We start from the raw sequence: 21,849 nt of genomic DNA on the forward strand, positions 1-21,849 counted from the left end.
TTACTTAATAAAAAAGCGAGTTAAAAAAGAATTGGAACAAGTGATACTTTTATGGACCTACCTGGTTATGCATTTAACACATATTATAATTGATATCTACGTGAGCGTGACCATTAAACAATCATTCATAACGCAAATAGTGACGATCTATCAAAATTAGTTGTTTGTTTCTTATAAAACAAACGTTTAGAAAGCAAAATTTCATGCTTTTTAAATATTCTTTCATATTCAAGACTTCGTGAGCAAAAAAACATATCTCATCAAAAAATTTGGTAATTTTAAGAACATTGATGTATGCTTATTAATAGTGATTCTTACAGATAAACATGCGTTTTTTGAGCTAAAAAATTATTTTTTTACAAAAATCAGCTTGAGCCATCTTTTACCTACTTTCATGCAAAAAGTCAATGATCCAATATTTCACAAAGTCCAAAAAACCCTTTTTTTTGTTGCCGTTTTTTAGCTGAAATTTAACCCAAAATTTTTTTTCCAAAAATCGAGCTCCATCACATTCGAGGGTTTATAGTTATGCATCTTTGTGCAAAAAATCATAAAGAATGAAAGAGCCAATCTCGAGAAAAGCTAATACCTGAGTAATTGATAATGTGCTTATAAAAAAATATCGAATTTGGCCAGTTTTTCTATAAAAACACGCCAAGCAAACAAAATTTCATATCCAAACACATATATTCTTTAAAAGTAAGCCCTCGTGAGCAAATAAAACATCTATCTCATAAAAAAATTGAATAATTTGACTAAGAACATTGATGTATGCTTATTAAAAGTGATTCTTGTAGGTAAACATGCGTTTTTTGAGGCAACAAAATTTTTTGCAAAAATCTGCTTGAGCCATCTTTTACCTATGATGGTACCTACTTCCATGGTGAACATCACTTCTTTTTCAACAAATTCAAGGGTTTCTTTTCCATTCTTGACTAATTTTCCAGGGTTTCAAAGGTTTTTTACCACAAACTTTCAAGAGTTTCTAGGGTTTTTAGTTGATCTTTGCTAGCTTTAAAGGATTTCAAGGAAATCTACCAGACAATAAAATACCCCAGACGTTTTCTTTTAACAAAATCATAAAAACCTTAAAATCTTTCGAACAAATCAGTCTTTTCAATCCCCTTGATTTTAAACATAACCTTAATAACATTCTTCAACAGACACTTTCTTTATCGTTGTGGTAAAGGAGGGCAGTTGGGTCCGACAGAGAAAATCTTTGATTTTCAGTTCTTTAGATTGGCTGATAATTGATAATTTTACAACCACCCATTCTATCACCCAGACCTGCCGATCTCATGTAATTCCAGTGGCACTTAGCTAACGGATTAAAGGGTAAACCATTTATTAAGAATGAGCGTGGAGTCCTAAATCTGACAGCCCTGCCTAAATCTGACTCCCCAAATAACTGCTATGAAAATGTCTATAAACATTCGCTCTCCAAGTTGAACAATAAACTGTTGTAAGAACTCTCGAAACAAAACATCTAACAAGATGACTATAATGACAAGATGTCAATTAATGTGATTAAAAAAGTTTTTAAAACGTTTATAACAATTTTGTAATAAAAAATTATGTTTTGTATAATGAAGCAATTATTGTTATTTGGTTCAATTGGTTCAGTGTATCAAATCTCTCAGTTTAATTGACACTTTGGTATCTTCATTGCGTCACAGCAAAAGGTTTTTTTTTAGATTAAGGACCACTCACGGTATTTCCGAAAGTTAAAATGGCTGAAAATGGCTGCAAAATTTGGCATTTCAAGGGTGTCAAGGGTATAAATCTTGCACATCAAGGGTCCCCAAAATAATATTGATTCTTCAAGGGTTTGAAGGAAATTTTTAAGAGCAGGAAAAAAATCAAGGGTGTTTCAAGGAATTCAAGGGTTGCTGGCCACCATGACTTCATACAAAAATAACAGCCCCCGCGCCCACTTGTGAAATTGCAGGTACCCCCAAACACCAGGTACCCCCTAAATTTAAGAATAAGAATACTTTAAGAATACTTCCAGGTACCTGGTATTTTTAACACTTTTTTTTTGCGAAGCGAATTTATGAGCATTGTGTGCACGTACCTTTAACTTCTATCCCAAGCGAAACTTTGCTATATAAATCACATCTTCAAACCGATGATTTTGTCAAAATGACCTTGAAGGATTTGGCTTAAAGCCACGAAAATTTTCTCGGTTAGGTAGCTAGGACTGCGAAAAATGCTGTTTTAAAATGGTGTACCCTAGCAGTGAACAGGAAAAATTACCGGAAGCCGAGACACGGACTTTAAGAAGCTGAAAATTATCAAATTGATACGCGGTGCGTATCTAAACAGTGTTTTTTTGGTTTTAAATTTTTTTTTGCTGTTAAATGGAGAAAAAAGTAGTTAGTACTGAACATAAAGCTTTTGACTTGATTATGGTTTCTCTGTAAGTGTAAATTGGAAACTTTTGCAGCTAAACACCAGAGGCTTAATTTCTTTTTCGCAAGGGGACAATTTACCCAGGCACCACTTACAGAACTAGAAGGAAAGAAGAGCGTTGTGCCAGGCGGTGGGTGTGTTGTGCCGCCGTGCTTTGTGTGTTGTGTTTGGGGTATTATAAGACTTAAGACCCTGTCTCTTTTGGGGTTTTATCAGAGTGGCTCTTATTTTGCTAGCAACTTGAAAATTGAGGTGGAATCCGGAACGCTTCGCAACAGGACCCTCCCGGCGCTCCGGAAACTTCCGGAGTTTTCCGGAGCAGCTAAAAAACACTATTTTCCTCTCCGGAAAGTTCTGGAGCTCTTCCAATGCTTCCGGAGTAAGTGATTTTTAACACGTTCTAAAAAAACATTTAAACATGGTTACAAAATTGTATTTGTCCCCAGAAGATGGACTTTGGTCAAATAAAATACTTATATATATATAGTCTTTGAGGATGATTGTTCAGCCATTAATCCAGACGTAATTAATCGAACAGTTCGATTACCGAACTGTTCAAAATGAAATTGGTCAAAATTGGAAAAAATGACCTCCTTTGGATACCACCGTGGCCGGCCCCTGAAGGTCCCGGCCGGGGTTCCGGGGAGTTTGATCGGTGCCCACTGGTCAGGGGGTGTGAGGATACACGTCTGCACCAGCAGGGGTGCTTCAAAGTTCCTAAAAGTGTTGTCAAAGGCCGGCAAAAAGTGCGATCGAATTTCGCGCAAGTGAAGCGGCCTTCAGTTGCTCGGGTTTTCTCAAATTTTTGTTCGATTTAACTTGACAAAGTTTGATTTTAGTTCGATTTGTTCGATTTAGTTTGATTAATGTAATCGAACTAATCGAACTGTCAAGGTCTCTTTAAAAAAAGTTCGATTGAGTTCGATTTCAGTAATCGAACTTTGTATTTTGAGAAATTTGTGAGAGTATTCCATTAAATTCGACAACCAAACTTAGTCAAACATTATTCGGCCAACAAAGTTCGATTAAGTTTGACAAAGTTCGACTAAAAATACAGTTCGATTGGTTTGATTAATTACTATCCATTGATGACCCGCGGCACTATCGTAAAGCTAGAATCGCTTCGCGTACTCTTCGCTTGAGAAAATGATTGACAGATTGAAGTTTTTCACCCGCGCAGGAGTTCGAGTAGCGATTCTCGGCTCAATCCTCGGATCGCGCTAAAAATAGTGGACTGAGCTGTGATAGATCATTTCGATGGAAGTTGTTGGAATGTTTACAAGGCTTTGACAGAAAATCGTTTTATTGTCAATGATGACAGTGCAGTTATTAATTTTGTTAGATCTGACAAATTGATGTTTGTAAGTGCACTTTATAGTTTTGATTCCCATTGAAGAATCATATTCTGGTTTTCATGTTATTAGATGCTGTTTTAGAGCTTTAGGTCTACACTGCAGTGAGCACTATTGTAATTATATCGTGGATATCTTGCTCCAGAATACTCATATGGAGAATGCAAATCGCTCTAGGGCGGGAGACCAGGCTAACCATTGAGTTTAAAGCCCGAAGGGCTATAGTTCAATCTCTAACCTTTCTCAGGCAAGAAAAAGTGAAGCCTTAACTGTACAGCTAAGTGAAGCCTAACATGTACAGCTGTCTGTTTTTTTGACGAAAGCATCCACCGAAAGGAAGGGGACTTCAAAATATCTGTTCTGTTCTAGTTCTAGTTCTAGTTCTAGTTCTAGTTCTAGTTCTAGTTCTAGTTCTAGTTCTAGTTCTATTGAATTATCACATAATACATTACGTACATTTTCGTGATTTTAAACATAAAGGATAAAATAAAATAAAAAGTTAAAAACATTAGCGCAAGATGTTCTAAGACGCTGAATGAAGGCGGCACGTTCCAGTTAGTTTGCTGGAATTTTCAGGAGTCGGTCGGGCGACACGAAACGAAGATATTTGTGATTGCCGCCTTAAAGAAAATCTCTTTGATCTTTCTTTTTTTTATTTTGTTAATTGCTTGCGTCATCGCAAACAGAAACAGAAACAGAAAGTCCTCTTGAAAAAAAAGAGGACTTTGCTATACCAGGTTACGAAAAAATTTTTTACACCAACTGAATCTTCTAAAGGTGGAGTGGCCTTATATATTTCACACTCTTTCTCTTACAAACTTATGACAGACCTAGACCAAGTGATTCTGTTCAAAAAAGAATGACACATTGGAAAAATGCAATTTTTGTTGATTTTGGATAATGTCGTGTAACTTCTCAGCAAATGTTTCACGAAAGAGGGAAAAATACAGGATTGTGGATTAGGACTCTAGGAATTCACTGGAATTTTTTTTTATCAAAATGTGCAGTTTTGAGGCTAATATTACCCTTTTTCTATCTTTTTTTGAAATAGCCTCAATCAAGCACTTATTGAATATCCACATTTGGAACTGGTTCAAAGTTGAAGATCACAGATTGAACTTTTCTAAGATATACTTATGTGAAAGAATTTCAAGTGATAAATGTGAAAAATTGTGGCTTGAACTCGCTGTTTTGATATTTTTTCAATAGTTAAAAAACCAATATAGCAAATAAATACTAGTGATGAAAATAATGAATCTGGTGTTCTTGAAAAACTAGTAAAAAATAGAACATATTTGAAGTATTTTACCTACTAATTTGTGAAATCATGCGGCTAATATTCACACTTTTTTGAAAAAAGGCCCTTATTTTAAATGGTAGCCACACCCATTCACAAAAGAATTCCAAAGACCTGAATTGTTTGAGACTATAGCTTGAAGATCAAATTTTCACTTTCTGAATTCAAAAGTATCAACTAATAGTTGCCCTGTGATTCTACGTGGCTAAAAAAAACTTACTAAAATTTCCGGATTATTAAAAAGGCTACCCACATTTTTTCACGTCGTGAGTGAAAGAATAACCTTGTCTAAACTTTGGAAAATTCCATTGGCTTTCTTTTGATACCTTGTATACCTTTCTTTAAAATTGATATGTGAATAATTGTGGCAATAAAACATGACAGGGGAAATCTATAAATTAGGCTTAAAATGAAAAAAACTGCTAGTTACTAAGTATGCAAATAGCCACACATTTTAACACAAAATCATACAGGAAGTGTTACAAAAAGTATTTATATGGAATTAGCCACATATTTAGCACAATATCCCAAAATTTCATAACTACAGCTTTCTTACATGGTGAATAAAGTCAGTACGTTTTTCCTCAAGTCAAACATCACAATTGCAAGGAGTATTTAGCCACTTAAATTCACATTTCTGATGTTGTATCCTCAGAAAATGAAAACAAAACCATTCAATAAGTATCATCTCCAGCAAAAAACTTTCAAATTCCACGATTAGACTTTTTTATTCAATACTTTTGTCTCTGGGTGCATTTTAAGTCTATTAACCACATTATTTCACTTTCAAGGATCAATAGCCCACATCTTTTCACATAATCTCAAAATTTTATTATTCAATGTAACCTGTGCAAAATTTGGGTGACTGATCTTTTAAATTGAAGTTGCTACACCTTTTTGAAATTAGTTGGTAGAATTAGCCACTCAAAAAATTAGCCACAATCTTTCACACACTTTAAAGGCTAATTACTAGCCCCTGAAGATCACTAGAAATTTCGTTTCAAATGCAAAAGAAATTTTTGTCATTTTGGGACGTGGGAATAAATTTTTTTAACTGTAGCCACAAAATATCACATTATATAGGCTTTTTGAAATCATCACTAAAAAAGTTGAATTATGTCATTCTTTTTTGAACACGATCAAGTTTGCTATTCTTCATGTAGTCTTGAATCATGCTTTGCTGAAATTATCCTACCAAACAGTACCAATATCATTGTTAGTACTATATATCGCCATCCAAAAATGGTTGGCTTCAATCAAGATTTTCTAAAACCTTTGCTAAGTAAAATTTCTTCTGAGAAAAAGCAACTCCTCCTTCTTGGAGACTTCAATCTTAATCTTTTAAAATGCGAGGATGACTCAGAAATAATGTCCTTCATGGATATCCTCGATTCTAATCTTATACTTCCACAGATCCTTTTACCAACAAGAATAACTGAGGACTCAAGGACTCTCATTTCTGTGCCAATATTGGCGCTGATAAACTACTCCTTTCTCAGTGGTATTTTTCCCTCTACTCTCAAAATATCTAAAGTTGTGCCTGTCTTCAAACACAAAGGTTCTCCCCTTGAAGTCTCTAATTATAGGCCAATTTCACTTTTATCCAACATTGAAAATTTTTCTGAGAAAGTGATGTATTCACGTCTCTCTGACTTTCTTGAAAACCATAATCAAATCTACTCTCGACAATTTGGTTTTCGTAAGGCTCACTCTACTGAGCATACACTCATTAATATTGTCGAACGTATCCGAAACTATCTTGACAATGGTAGGTTTGCCTGTGGTGTATTTGTCGATCTACAAAAGGTTTTCGACACAGTTGATCACGAAATTTTACTTGAAAAACTCGATCACTACGGAGTCAGAGGCATTGTTAACGACTGGTTCCGATCTTACCTCACTAACCGCTCCCAGTATGTTTCTCTTGCAGGCTCAAATTCCCTTTTAAAATCTATTAATCATGGAGTTCCTCAGGGTTCAGTCTTGGGTCCTCTGCTGTTCTTGTTGTATATAAACGATCTTCACCGCTGTATAAGAACCTCTGAAACATATCATTTTGCTGATGATACTCATTTACTAAATTTTTCAAAAACTGTATGGAGTCTTTGTGGGAGGGTAAATGCTGATCTCAGAGTTTTAGTCAGCTGGCTTAATGCCAACAAAATTTCTTTGAATGCTAGCAAAACTGAGTTTGTTATTTTTCGTTCCCCTTGGAGACAGATGGACTGTATTCCAAGAATTAAGCTTTGCGGGAAAGTTCTATCACCAAGTAAGAGTGTGAAGTATTTGGGTGTTCACCTTGACAATCATCTAAACTGGAAGGTTCATACTTCTTTCGTTGCTGCTACATTGAGAAGGGCAAATGGGGCAATATCCAAACTTCGTCACTATGTTCCAATTCACATCCTTCTAAACATTTATCATGCAATTTTTGCTTCTCATGTTCGCTATGCTAGTCAACTCTGGGGACTGTGTGACAATACTGTCACACATAGAATTCTTACTCTTCAAAACACTGCACTAAGACTCATGACCTTTAGTGAGCCAAGAACCTCTGCCACTCCTCTGTTTGCTGAGCTTAAATTACTCAAAATCTTTGATCAGGTGAAAGTAATGAATATCTTATTTATTCAAAAATACCTCCAGGGTAATCTTCCATCTGATGTCCTATCAACACTTAATTTTGATGAAATTGATCACAAAACTGGCACCAGGGGCAAAGCTATTAAATAGACCATGGCCAGGTACCTCAAAACGTTTCACTTTTTTTCAAAATGTCGGTGAATAAACTTTTGATATCTTTCTTGGTCAATTTGAGGGTGCTGATTCGGAATTTGAATGTTACCAAGCTTGAAAACCCGCAGTTTTTACGTAATTTTGCGATTTTTTGGGTTTTTAGGCAAAATTGTAAGCCCTGAAAATTCATGATTTTGGGGGGGTCTTCAAATCAAAAAAGACCTATACCACGTGATAGAGCTCTTCAAACTGAGCAAAAAAATGTATTATATCAAAGTCTCAACTTTTCTAGATCAAAAGTTATGGGCGTTTTTGTGGTAAAAAAGTGCTATAATTTTGCATAAATTATGCAGATTGTGGGGAAATTCCCTGTTTTCAATCAATTTTTGACCATAAAATCGTCTATAACTTTTGATCTAAAAAAGTTGAGACTTTGATATAATACATTTTTTTGCTCAGTTTGAAGAGGATAACGTCAATTTGATGTTTTGCGTTGTCAAATGAATATGGACGGGTCCCCTAAAACTTTCAACGGTCAAAACCACAAATTTTGGACTTAACTCTTTCTCTCGTCTTTCGTCAAAACAATGGAATGAGTTACTAATAAATCATCCTGACACTGATTTTCACAACCTTGATACTGATGAACTAAAATCTTTAGCTACAAAATTCTATTTAGACAAATACAAAGCTGAAGACGAATAATCTTTGTGTGTGTGTGTGTATGTGTGCGTGTATTGTGTGTGCGTGAACTTAGTGTGTTTTCCCAGGGTGGGAGGGGGTGGGTGGTGTAACAGGAAGAACTTTATAAATAAAACTTCTCAAAGAAATTGTCATAAAATGAAAATAAAAAAATATTTCTTATATTCATTATTTGTTGTCACTATTAATATTATGATAATCGTTTATTCATTTTTTCTTTAGTTCTGTAATAATTTTTCAGTTTCTTCTAGGTTCCCCATTGTATTAGAGAAATCTATTTTTTTTTTTGTAAGGGGTTATCCTGCTGTGTTGCAGCGAAAATATATTCAGTTAGGAACATTTGACGAGTTCCTGTAAACCGCGATCTAAAAAATCATAACAACACTCATTAAAAAATGACGTTCGTGTATTTTCGCACTTTTTTTAGCCTAGACGATGTAGCAAACACAGTAAATATAAGCACATTGTGCTTTTAATTGGCTGAAATTTTTTTTAGCGTCGGAAAAACTTTTTCAAACTTTCAGCTATGATTGACCAAACTGTTACAATGAAAATTATCCAGCGCATTTTTTATCTTCTTATCTTCTAAATCTTCAATGAAGAACTCAAAGTTTACTGAATTTAAGCACATAAGATTTTCTTATAATTATTGATATTCACTGAAACACCGTTTGTTGTGTGCTGCGGTGGAGTGTATGACGTAACTCGCGCGGTAAATAACTCGCCTTTTGTTGGAAGATCGTATTGGGCGTTTTGGCGTTGCCACCCTCGAAGCTAGCGGGCGCCCCTGTCTTTCCGCAACTCTTTCCACCATTTTAGATGGCCATAACAATAGATCTAAAAAGGCGCCATAATCTTGGAAGATAATTTGTTTTGGTCTCCAGCTTTGGGAAGTAGCAAATGTTTTTGGTTGTTTTTGATGGAAAATAGTAAGAAACTTAAGTTTACAAGTGTCATTTAGTTTTTTCTGGCTTATAGAATGGCAGGATCCTGGATGGTTTCCCTAACTGATATTCAATTCAATTCAATTCAATTCAATTCAATTCATCATCGATATCACACTTGGACTTCTGCGAGGTATTTCTCAAAATGAAAACAGATTTTACCAAGCTGTCTGTTTTGATTGCTAATCTAAAAAAAGGCTTAATCCAAACACAGTAAAAAACTAAAGATAGGAACATAAAACTTACCAGCCGAACGGAAAAGGTGAAAAATACACAAGTCGTGAAAAAAGAAAGCTCGGTCGTCATTTTTAGATTTTTTCTCGCGACACTACTTTGTCTACCATTTTCGATTAAAGATCATGCTTTGAAATAACATAAAAGGAGGGTGGACCAGGGCGTGTTTGACTGAGTCCGCCTAAAATTGTTCTGTGGTGATGATATGACATCGAGCGGGTCGTTGATACAGGGGTGTATATGTCTCCTCATCAAAAGAATCGAAGACCCGGGGCACTCATGGTCCGACCCACAGCATGTGCCCCGCCGCCTTAATTGAAATTAAGGGTAGGTTTTTCGAGCACTTTGGAAATGCACTGTAAGGGTGTACTTTTATAAAGTGCACTAAATAAAAGGGTCTCCTTTTAGGTAGATGGCACTGTAAGGGTCTGTTTGGGAACTGCCAAATCGCATGTCTGACAGTAAAAATCTGGTGTATCTTTATAGTTTTGACTTACATTCATTTTAATTTATTTTGCACATTGTGTCGACATCTCAGAGGCTCATTTTCAGGTGGTTTCAGCAAAATAAGGTACGTAATCTATCTAGGGTGAGAAACATTCGGTAAAATGTACTGCAAGGAGTACCTTTTCACTGCTCAAGAGCTGCACTGTAAGGGTCCAATTTTGAAAGTCAGTTATTTGGTGGCACATTCCGGTTTAGAAATCAAGATATAACGATGACGACCTATTAGAATTTCATCGCATCAGATGTCTCGTTCAATAAAGAATCGGAGGGGAGATCGCATTTCCTCACATTGAAAGTAGATTAACACATTGAAAGTAGATTATGAAATTACATAATTTACATATACAATCTAGTTTTTATTCTGGTTGAGACTTGTAAATATGTATCCGTGCAATATGAGTTTCATTCAAAAGAAATGTATTCTCCATCAGTCCATGTCCAAGTTTCTCAGAGTACCAGTAATTACCCAGTCATTATTCAAGTTTGGCTCTTTTCTAGCGTTAACTTTATTTATTTAATAGCAAAACCTGTATGTAATGTTTTGAGAGATGGCTCTCTTTCAAATCTTTTATGGTTTTATGATACGTTTTTTACTTGAGATTTGATTTGTACAGCATTCATCCAAGATCCTGGACACTGGGCGAAATACAGTGGAAATATCTTGAAAATATGATATTTCCATATATACATTTATAAATATGAAAATATGACTTTTCTATATTTCCAAAGTTCAGGAAATATGATATTTCGTGATATTTCCAGGATTGAAACATCATATTTTCAAAATATGATAATTCAATGAATTTCAGATCTGGAAATATCATGAAATATCATATTTCCTAAACTTAGAAAATATAGAAAAGTCATATTTTCATATTTACAAAATGTATATGGAAGTATCACATTTTCAAGATTTCCAAGGATTGGATATTTTGCTCAGTGGGATGATTGACATGGTTACTTTAGATTAGATTTACTAAATGCGCGTTGAATGGAATCTTCATTCAGTCATCAAACGGCGCCATAACAGTCAAACAGCGTGATACTCGCCCCTGGTGAATTAAATATTGGTTACTTTTGTTCTCACTGTATCTCATCATACATTAGTCTACACAATAGACGGATCCAGGCATTTAGGCCTTACTCTTAGAGAGTAGGAGTTTTACGCTCGAAACGAAGGAAGATATGACGTAGCCTAACCATACATAAACTACAAGTTAGTCGTCGCTAGAAAAATGTGAAGAAAGAATTCAGGTATTGACATGTTGATATGATAAAAACTTTCATATAATCTTAGTTAGATATTAAAAGTTAAATATTTTACAACCTAATAGTAAAATAGTATAACCATCTATTATACCAGTCCTGAGTCTATTTCACTTTCAAAATTTTACCACAGACAAAAATATTGTTATAGTCATCCAATGCACTGACCTTTATATACCCTGGACCAAGCTTTATCCACCATCTTTGATCGGAGTTTTTTGAAAAGCTACACCCGAATGGTAGTACTCAATTTATAATCCAATGAAGTGTTCAGCTAAAGGTTTTTCACCCTCATTGAAAAGTCTAAGGAGCGCTGGGGGTGAGAAACTTTTTTGAGGGTGTATATAAAGGTCAGTGGTCAAATGCAATTCAACTATCAAAGTTTTGTCTCGTTGATGCGTATTCTGTTACTGTATCTTTGTACCCAAATCTTCGAAAACGTCTTTTTTTCTTTTGTGATAGTATAATGGTGGCATATGGTAGGTTCATTCATGATTTAGTATGTTATTAAATAATGATTTTATCAGTGTTAGTACAATCAAGGTCGTAATATTTGAGAAAAAAAGGGAAATCCACCGGGAAGTTTTGAAACCACAATCAATTTGTAAGTGCTCTAAAGTAGGTTGGAAGGGGGGAGATATTAACTCTGAGTTGTAACTTGAGACTTAGGATCTGAGCATCCAAAAGTTCAAAAATGGTTCAAGGCTCATAATATAGCCTGGAAGTCTATATTGCCTGGAAGTCTATAAACCCGAGCCAAATTGAAATATACGATTAAATTTAATTGATGACCCAAAATTGACTTTCTTGCCCGAACTCCAAATTTCGAAAAACGAGGAAATAAGCTTAATTCTCAAAAGATTTCGACCATGATTGTAGAACGGCTAAAATGTTTCTCCACCAATTAATGAGAGTGAAAATAATTTTAATGTTTACATACAAGGAACATTTCCTTCTGACGCTTTAATGTACGCTAAAATGGTCTCTCCTTTATCAAATGTAAAATGTGCAAAGTTTAAATTGTTGCCTAGCGACGTACCACTCGGCTCCGGTAATTTAGTAGCAGCATTTTGCGAGATATTGATGACGGTTTTATCTTCGCGATAAGCATGATCGACTTGCCTCAAGTCCTCTGTCGTTATGGGATCTTCAGTAATGACTATTAGAACTTTGAATCGAGAAGTTGACCCAAAGTCTTCGTTCATTTCATAATTGACAGCTTTTTGTACACGTTTCGTAACGCTTTGGTATGGCTGCATTGATTGGTCAAATACTGAGCCAAGACGGAAGACCTGCTTTTGAAAAGTGTTTTCGGAGTATAACTTAAAACAACAGCTCCATCGGGGTTTTGGAAGATTTAAGAATCGCATACGGATTTTCAGGTTACTGCCAATATTGTAGAGTTGGTTTAAGAAAGTCTTGACTGATTCGAACCGTAGAAAGTTTTGCTTTTTCGTTTCAACCAAGATAGCTATATCTGCATATTGGAGATCGCAGTTCGGTCCTAAAAGTGAAATTAATAAGTCATGAATTGTGTATCGATATTTAAAGTTCAACACGGTATCAACGTCTAAACGTTAGTTAGAGGTCAATGAGCATAGGGGTAGCGCCAATATATCATCTACAGCAGAATCTCTAGGACTTGAACCTCTATAAATCGAATGTCTCATTCAACATTCATCTTCTTAGCTTGAACAAATTTTTATTCCCCGTGCGGGTCGAGTTATGCGGATACTCAACTATGATAGCTTGTAATAACGAACTGAGGGATGAAATGAGAATCAAGCTCACGAATTCTACCACGTGTTTTAGTTTTGGTATAGTCCGTTTCACATTCGAAATGAATTATGGGTAATGAGCTATTCCTATCCTGGCACATTGTTGGGACATTACACTTAACACAATAAACAAAAATATCGATAAAACACACCCCTAAACCCTTATTCTACGCAGAAGATAGGTTGAATTAAAAGAAATTTTATTTTGTTATACGCATTATCGCACCCTCGTAAACTTGAGTCTCAATTTTCTTTCGATCACCGTTTTAGACACAGGCTGCGTAAAGAGAGGCTTAGAGGATGCAATGAGCTTATTTGACCCATGAACGAGCAATAGACTTAAAATCTTTTATAAAAGATACAAACCTGATTCGATAAGGCGCGCTATGGTAGGTATGGAAATTTCATAAGCAGTCGTTGAGTTTGGAGTACGAATGACATGGTCTGTTTTTGTGGGTGAAACTAAAGCACGAAGTACTCTGAAATCTGTGTATCGTTTGTTTAATGCCACCGTCATGATGTATACACCTGAAAAATTAGGACATTGTATTTAACATATATTGATGATTTCGTGAAGTAATGTCTTCTACTGAAACAACCCGCTTTTTACTAGCAGTGGCAAAAACCGGGAAGTTTGGGTTCATAATTTTCATTTTCATTGGATTTAATTTCACGAGCATGCCAAAAAAGTGGTAGCATTTTTTCCTTAAATGGATTCAAGATTTAAAAGAAAAAAAATCACCTTCTCGTCTCATAATAATTGCTTGTTGTCTACTCAAATGAAAACCACTTTCACCAAAATAGCGATGCGAAATACCCCCGGAAACGATGACCAAAATTCGTGTCTCGTTACGTGAAGACATTGTTCGAAACATAGCTTTGGCGGAGCGTAGTCCAAGATGCATGTAACGCCAGGCTCCGCCAGCGTTTAGCCTAAGTACCGCTTCTTCAAAAGTACGCTGTGAATCTTTCAAAATTTTGAGTTTATAAATCCAACTGTGATATGAGATAAGACCGAAATGGACTTTAGGGATTGTGTTGGAATAATGTTTGTATACACCCATCATATAATTTTGAACACGCTTCTTGTAATATTTCATTGTGTATTTGGAAGCATCGACCAGGAAAATGATGCTCGTATCTAGAATGGAGGAGAATAGAGGAAAGGTACTAGTAATTATCAACGAGTCTAAGAAAAAGAACATGTCAAAAAATTCAGTTTTATAGTTATCAAAAAACGTCAAAACTGGTTAAGTTTAAAAAGATTGCCATGTCACGACATTCAATTAATTAGTTGGTCACTTGCAGTTTAGCCAAAATTTGAATATTTGAATGGTTAAACCTAAAACTTTGCATACAAATACCTTTCGTAAGATCACTGTTGTGTACAAACGGCTCTAGAAGGTGAAAAAAATAATGATACGGGTTATTAACGGGTTATTAACAGTGTAAGATATTTTTAAATTGGACCTCTAATTCAAGCACTGACCTGTATACATCCCTGAACCAATATAGCTTGGTTAACGCCATCTTTGATCGGAGTCTTTTGGAATTGGTACCAGGGAAAAGGCCATTGCTAAGAATTAACGTCTAACGGCGCTACATCATCACCGCTATTGAGTATTTTTATCCATATAGCGGTCATTAAGTAAGCCATTAAAGATTCGAACGGCGGGCGGTATTGAAAGGTTCTATGACTGAAATAGTCATACCCGCGCTGAGAAAACTAAGGCGTCGCGCTTCCGAGGGCTGAAATATCATTAACCACCCTGGTTATAGGGCGATAACGTCATTTGCAGCCCGCTCGGAACTTTATTGAAGTCGTTGCATTGAAGCGAAAAGACTAAACTAACGTCAGAAAAAAAACACTTTTTGGTCATTTGCAGCCCGCTTGCAAGGGTATTCAAAACTTGTTAAAGTCATTGCATTGAAGCGAAAAGACTTGGCTGACGCTAGAAAAAAACGTTGTTTGAATTTCTGATATGGATAATAATAACAACAACGACCTCAAACTGAACGCTATTGTTATAGTGCCGCCATTAGGGTACCAGTTTAAAAAAAACTCCGATCAAAGATGGCGGATATAGCTTGGTCCAGAGATATATAAAGTTCAATGAATTCAAGCTATAGAAAGTATAGAAAAGCTGTAGAATTTTAGATCAAATCAGTGATAATCCATTGTTGATTGAGATAAGTCATAAAAATCGGCACAATTTATAAAGATTTTTTTAGAATGAAAATTATGCTACATTTCTTATGGACACCCTGTAGAGAGCTCTTACCAAATGTGGTTTCAGGTTGTAATGTGGTTTGAGGTTCAACAGCATCTTCTGTCGATTGTGTTGTGGTGAGTGGCGTTTGAGTTGTTGACGGTTCTGGAAAAAAGTACAATAGTAAGTAAGTTTGCAACCATAATTGAGGATCGAAAACTTCCTTTTTCTCAGCTGTCTACTGCAAAGTAGGAGAGGGTGCCACTCCTTTCCCCAAGATTTTTTCGTAAAAGTACAAAAGATAAATAAAGGCGTTAAAAGCAAGATACTGACATCGGTTAACGGAGTTAACATTTTCTTGTTAATAATACGAAGCAACAAAGCAGAAAAATCATACAGGATAAATACAACTAGGAAATGTAAGATTGGAAAAATAACGTTATTTTGACTTATGTATTTCAAAAATCATTATATCGTCTTACCGGGCGTGGTGGTAGTTTCGGGGAACAAAGTAAACGGGGGTAAGGTTGTGGACGAACTTGAAATCTCATCGCCTGTAATCGAAGTGATGGTTTAAAATAAGACTGTCGACTGTCGAAATTTTCCCTCCGCCCTTTACAGAGGGTAGTAGAAATGGAGGAATCTGGTGAACTACATTGATGGTCAAAAATCATAGCGTCGTCGAAGCACTTAACTATCCTACAATCATGTGCAAAATATTTGAGACAAAGCGGATTTCCCTGCGAAGTTTTAAACACCACAAATGATTTTTAAGCGCGTTAAACTACAGTTGGAAAGAAGAGTTTTAACTCTGAGTTTTAACATGAGACTTAAGACTTACGACCTTAGGATCCTAGGATTTAAAAGCTCAAATTTGCTCCAAACCCTTGGAATATAGCCTAGAAGCCACTAAACCCCTCCAAAATCGAGATATTCAGTGAAAGGAAGTTGAAGTGCTAAAATAGCAATTCTCGCCCGAACTTTAAATTCTGAAAAACATTAAAATACACTAAAATCTCAATATATTTCGACCATGATTGTAACTCTCCTAGCTTCTAGGTGTGTTAAAAGAATTAAAAAGCGTGAAACAAAAACAACAAGATATAAATAAAAAATGAAAGAAAACGTTTGACATTTAATTGATTTTTGACCCTTTTTTGGACGATTCCAGTGTGTATATCTTACGTATACAGACAATTTCATTATGACGAAAAATTGACTCTACGCCGCATTCGAAATTATTATTCCAACGGTATATAGAAACCTTCTAAAAAATTTTTCTCTAGGTTGAGCCTATTTTTGATGGAATTCTACTGGACTATATTATTCGAGCACGATTATTGCAACCCAACTTCAAGACCAAGTTCTATGATTGGTCCACTTACCTTCAAAGCAATTTCCGCACGTGGAACGACACAGGAGACTGGGTAAGAAATCATTACAAGCTCCTACATCTTTATATGTTTGACAGTCTTCAGCAGGAATCGAATCGAAACAGTAAGGAACTAAAATGCGGTGAAAAAAGAAAATTAAGAATTTAGGCCTAGCTGTGTAAGATTCAGTAGATTCCGGTTGCAGAGAGTCTCTTTAGAAATCCTTTGAATCAGGGAAATCTTTATGAGACAATCTGCATATTCATTCTCAGGGGGGGGGGGGGTACTAGGGCAAAATGAGTTACGGGGATGTGCCGCTGGTCAGGGTCCCTTTTTTAATCTCCACGAGTCCCAGGTAGGGTCGCAAAAACACCAAATAGAAAAATCAGTTCCTCGTAGGGTGCTTTTTTCGGAAAATTTGGGTAACAAGTAAAAAATATGTAATTTCAGTCCCATTCCGGGTCACTTTTTCCCTCAGATTTTAAAGATTGTTTTCAAAAAACCAGTCCCACGTATGATCCATTTTTTGAACCTTAGCAGAGCACCCCCGTGGGCTAGCAAGGGTAGTACCCCCCACCCCCAGGTTCATTCGACACGAAGGAATGAGAATTTCAATGCTACCAAGAAGCAAGGCACAAGCACTGCCTACAATTTTGAATCATCCGAACTAAAGTGAAAATGAAAATCTCAAACCTGGGCCAGTTGATTGTGGAGTCGTCGTCGGGGTGACGGATGACGTACTTGTGACGGATGTCACATTGGCTCCAGCAAACCCATCTAGTGGGAAAACGTTTATTAAAAGAATTATAGGGAAAAAAATTGAAAAATTTACCGTGACGTTTAGGTGAATTTACCCAAATTAAAGGGATAATCAGATGGTTTGAGAAATTTGGCCTGCAGAAACCTTCTGTGGTCTAGAGTGAAACCCCAGAGAATTTTTGTCTAATCACCTCTCCCTCCCTAAGGTTTAGACTTGTTAGCCAAGAGTATACAAAAAACTTGGTTTTAACCACCCACAGCCTCTTTGATACCAGCACATAATCTGTAAAACACTCTGCTAAAGTGTTTTTATCCAAATTTTCATATCAGTAGATTTAATAATTTAATTAATGTGCTTAAAATTAGTCAACTTTGATTTTTAAGGATTTCAAAAACAACAACAACAGAAACTCACTCGCGCTTAGCTCCTGGGTATTTGCAAAAGCAATGGCCGAGGCAAAAACGACTAAATATACAGATAATTTCATAACAGTATTTAAAAAATCTCGTCAACCAAATTCTAAACTCTAACTCCTTTTTACATAACTGAATTAAAATTTAAATCTATAGATTAAAAAAGTCTGACGGTTTAAATAATAATTTTGCATATATCACCTCGTAAACCTATCGCTGTGGCTAACCTTAGAATGGAAAGATAAAACATCTGTGAAAGAGTGTTTGTATCTCCCTAAAGTTACCTCTGAAAAGTAATTTCCAATCTCCACCCCAGGGTTGAAATCCTACCTGCTAGAAAAATGGTTCGTTTAATTTTGTGGTGGGTCAAAAAATAATCCCTTTAAAACCCACTGGAATTTCTCCTCTTAAAAACCAAACAAGAGCCGCAAAGATGCGGATAAATATTTCCTTTACAAATGTTAAAATAATAATTGATGTCCTCAAAAGATTTCAAAGTGCTTTAAATCTCAGACAACATCAAGCAACAAGTCCCTAAGAATTTCAAAATTCCATTTATGTTATTGCCAGTTTACAGGATTATTCATAAGATGACTGTAGGTTCAAAGCTACGGACCACGAAATATATCCAAGCTGAACCCGACTGAGAACAACATACAGTAATCAAATTGGCTAGAACTTTAATTTTCGTTAGGTGGACTTTAAATGGATTTTAGTATTATACTAGCGGTCACCCGGCGTCGCACCGCCAAGTAGAGTGTTGTTGAGCACATCAAAGGACCTGATTATATATAATTATTACAGTATTTTAAGCGCTGATTTCCCAGGATTTCCAGAAATATTATGTAGCCAAAAAGGGCAAATATTTAAAATGAAAGAATAACAAAAAGGAGAATATTCCACAGTAAGAAAACCAAAGAAAATTTTATATATTTTCCAATAAATGAGATGAAATATTTTGCATTATACTTTCATATATAAAATATAAAAAATGTAAAAATTTAAAGTAACTTTTGGAGTTTTTTGAAATAATGTACGTGCTAAAAAGTAAAAATCTTTCAAAACAGGGAAACAATTTGATATTTTCCGACAGAATGCAAAAAAAAAAAAAACAAGCAACATGCTGAATGGACCTACCTGATGATGAAAGCTGAATAATAAGGCAATAAGGAGAAAAATGAAAACAATCAGTCAGACGATATAGCGCTTTGCAAAAATGCATAACACATTAAATCTTATCATAGATTGTTGATGGGGGAAGAGGGAAGGGGAGTAGGGAAAATAGAAATAGAAAGTTCCGGTTGCAAAAATCAGTTTTATTGACAATTGAATCATGCTTAATGGTGGGATTTGTTATCAATAATGTTTTTGTGTGAAAAAACAAAGAAGTAAGAAAAAAGCCAAGTGAAAATCTGCAAAAACGGCGATTACCGGCATATTTCCGGCATTTTCAGCCGGGAAAGAATTTTTCGCAAAAAGTAAACTCGGTCATGTTTTGAGCATTGCGAATACGCATCTTTCTGCAAAAAATCATTTCAATTTCAAAAATCAAATTCGAGATAATGTCAAAAAAACTGGTTTTTACCGGCATATTTCCGGCATTTTCAGCCGGAAAAAAATGTTTTTTCGAAAATCGGGCTCCGTCACATTTTAGGTATTGTCATCTTGCATCAGTGTGCAAAATTTCATAAAAAAATATAAAGTACAGCTCGAGAAATTCAAGAAATACTGTCTTTCCGGCGAAAATAGGTTGTTCCGGCGATTTTTGAGTAGTCCCGGCTTCAAAAATCAATTTTTTTGAAAATTGAAACATGCTTGATGGTTGGCATTGCTATTAATAATGTTTTTAAATGAAAAAACAACCAATTATAAGGAAAAAGTCCAATGAAAATCCAGAAAAACGGCGATTTCCGGCATATTTCCGGCATTTTCGACCGAAAAAAATTTTTTCTCGAAAATTGGACTCGGCCATGTTTTGGGCATTGTTAATACGCATCTTTGAGCAAAAAATCAGAAAAAACTAATGATAAAATCTCGAGAAAATGCCAAAAAACCAGTTTTTCCGGCATATTTCCGGTATTTTCGGCCGGAAAAATTTTTTTTTCGAAAATCGGGCTCCGTCACATTTTGGGCATTGCCATTTTGCATCATTGTGCAAAAAATCAAGAAAATCTGTCAAGTATAACTCGAAAAAATGAAGGATATCTGTTTTACGCCGGTTTTCGGCTGTTCCGGCGATTTTTAAGGAGTTCCGGATTGAACAAATTATTTTATTGAAAATTAAATGATGCAAAGTTTTGGGTATCACCACAGAGAACCTTTTTCTGTAAAAAAACGGTCAAATAAGTTGAAAAAGTGTCACGGAAATACGAAAAACGGCGATTTCCGGAACATTTCCAGTTCTACAGGCCGGAAAAATTTTTTTTTCGAAAAGCAGTTTTCAACATCTTTTCGGTAGTACTAAGGCGCCTCTATGTACAAAAAATCAGAAAAAACTAATGATAAAATCTCGAGAAAATCCCAAAAAACCGCTTTTTCCGGGACATTTCCGGACCTGGCGACCGGAAAAAATTTTTTTTCGAAAATCGGGCTCCGTCACATTTTGGGTATTGCCATTTTACATCATTGTGCAAAAAATTAGAAAAAACTAATGAGCCGATCCCGAGAAAAGCTGGCAACAGACGAACGAACGGACGGACGAACGGACAAGGGTTAATTTAAAGGACTACCTTAAGGTAGGTCCAAAAAAAAATCTCATACTGGGAAACATTTCATAATCTGAAAGAATGGCGATAGGAATAAATTCCCCAAACAGAGGCCATTTTATGATTTCTAAAAGCATGCTGCAAGAGCAAAAAATGTCACATACTTGGAAACAATCAAAATTTCCAAAAAAATGTCAGAAAAGAAAATAAATTGTCATGCCAGGAAATCACTTGAGTTTTCTTCATTTTTTAAATGCATGTGGAAGAAAATGTCAAGCTCACGACAAAAGTTTTCCATGTTTTGAATGCACGTGTAAGAAAATCTCCAAATTTATCACAAAAGTTTCCACGTTTTAAATGTACATACCATCAACTGCTTTAACTTGGGACGATCGGTCGAAACATGGGACTGTTTGATATCTGGTCTGTATTTTCACTAACTTGTTAAATCTCTTTGACAACAAATTTGTTTTGATAACTCCACCAAGCCTATCAATCATACTTCCTTTCGTAACATGTAACGATAACTTTCACTGATAGTGCCGATCGGAGAATGGGCTCTTCCAGAAAAAAAATCTGTTCATGGGGGGGGGGGTGAGGATAGGATTATATTTTTTTTCATGAATTACCCCTGGACATTTAGATTTTTAACCCCCTGGACACGGGTTATACCCCTGGACAAACATCAAATCAACCCCTTGGACACAAAAAATTACCCCTGGACATTGGAATTTACCCCCTGGACATTGCAATTTTTTGGTATTTTTTCAATACCCCTGGACAATTCATCCACCACCCTCCATGAACGGATTTTTTCTGGAAGAGCCCAATTAGAGAACCCCCGCCGCCTAACAGCCTATCGCCCGATGGGATTAACAAATAACGTGTGTGTAACTTGCAGCGCGAGTGATGTCAAACGCTCCATCGTTTTGCCATTTTTTTAATACGCTGTTCATTAACTCAAATCAAATGACTTTGGAAGTCCGGTGAAATGGTGGCCAAATTGCCGTCCCATGTTTTGTCAGATAGTCCAAGTTGGAGCAGTTGATGGTAAGAAAATCTCCAAATTCACGACAAATGTTTCCACGTTTAAAACACACGTTGCACGCGGGGAAGAAAATCTCCAAGTTCAAGAAAAATTTTAATAATATGTGAGGTGA

At 35.7% G+C, this 21,849-nt stretch overlaps 1 protein-coding gene across 1 annotated transcript; it reads right to left on the reverse strand.

Moving 5' to 3' along the window:
• Positions 1 to 11,905: 11,905 nt before the first annotated feature.
• Positions 11,906 to 18,136, reverse strand: LOC136808917 (uncharacterized). Its single transcript, XM_067065478.1, has 9 exons — positions 17,986 to 18,136; positions 17,505 to 17,588; positions 16,824 to 16,943; positions 15,921 to 15,992; positions 15,511 to 15,603; positions 14,593 to 14,625; positions 13,971 to 14,369; positions 13,595 to 13,756; positions 11,906 to 12,954 (listed from the first exon to the last, which is right to left on the reverse strand). The coding sequence occupies exons 1-9, from the start codon at positions 18,056 to 18,058 to the stop codon at positions 12,383 to 12,385; spliced, it is 1,608 nt and encodes a 535-aa protein (XP_066921579.1). The 5' UTR covers positions 18,059 to 18,136; the 3' UTR covers positions 11,906 to 12,382.
• Between the last annotated feature and the right edge of the window lie 3,713 nt (positions 18,137 to 21,849).

Source organism: Clytia hemisphaerica, unplaced genomic scaffold, assembly GCF_902728285.1.
Source record: "Clytia hemisphaerica strain Z4C2 unplaced genomic scaffold, Clytia hemisphaerica genome assembly, whole genome shotgun sequence".
Classification (NCBI taxonomy): Eukaryota; Metazoa; Cnidaria; class Hydrozoa; order Leptothecata; family Clytiidae; genus Clytia; species Clytia hemisphaerica.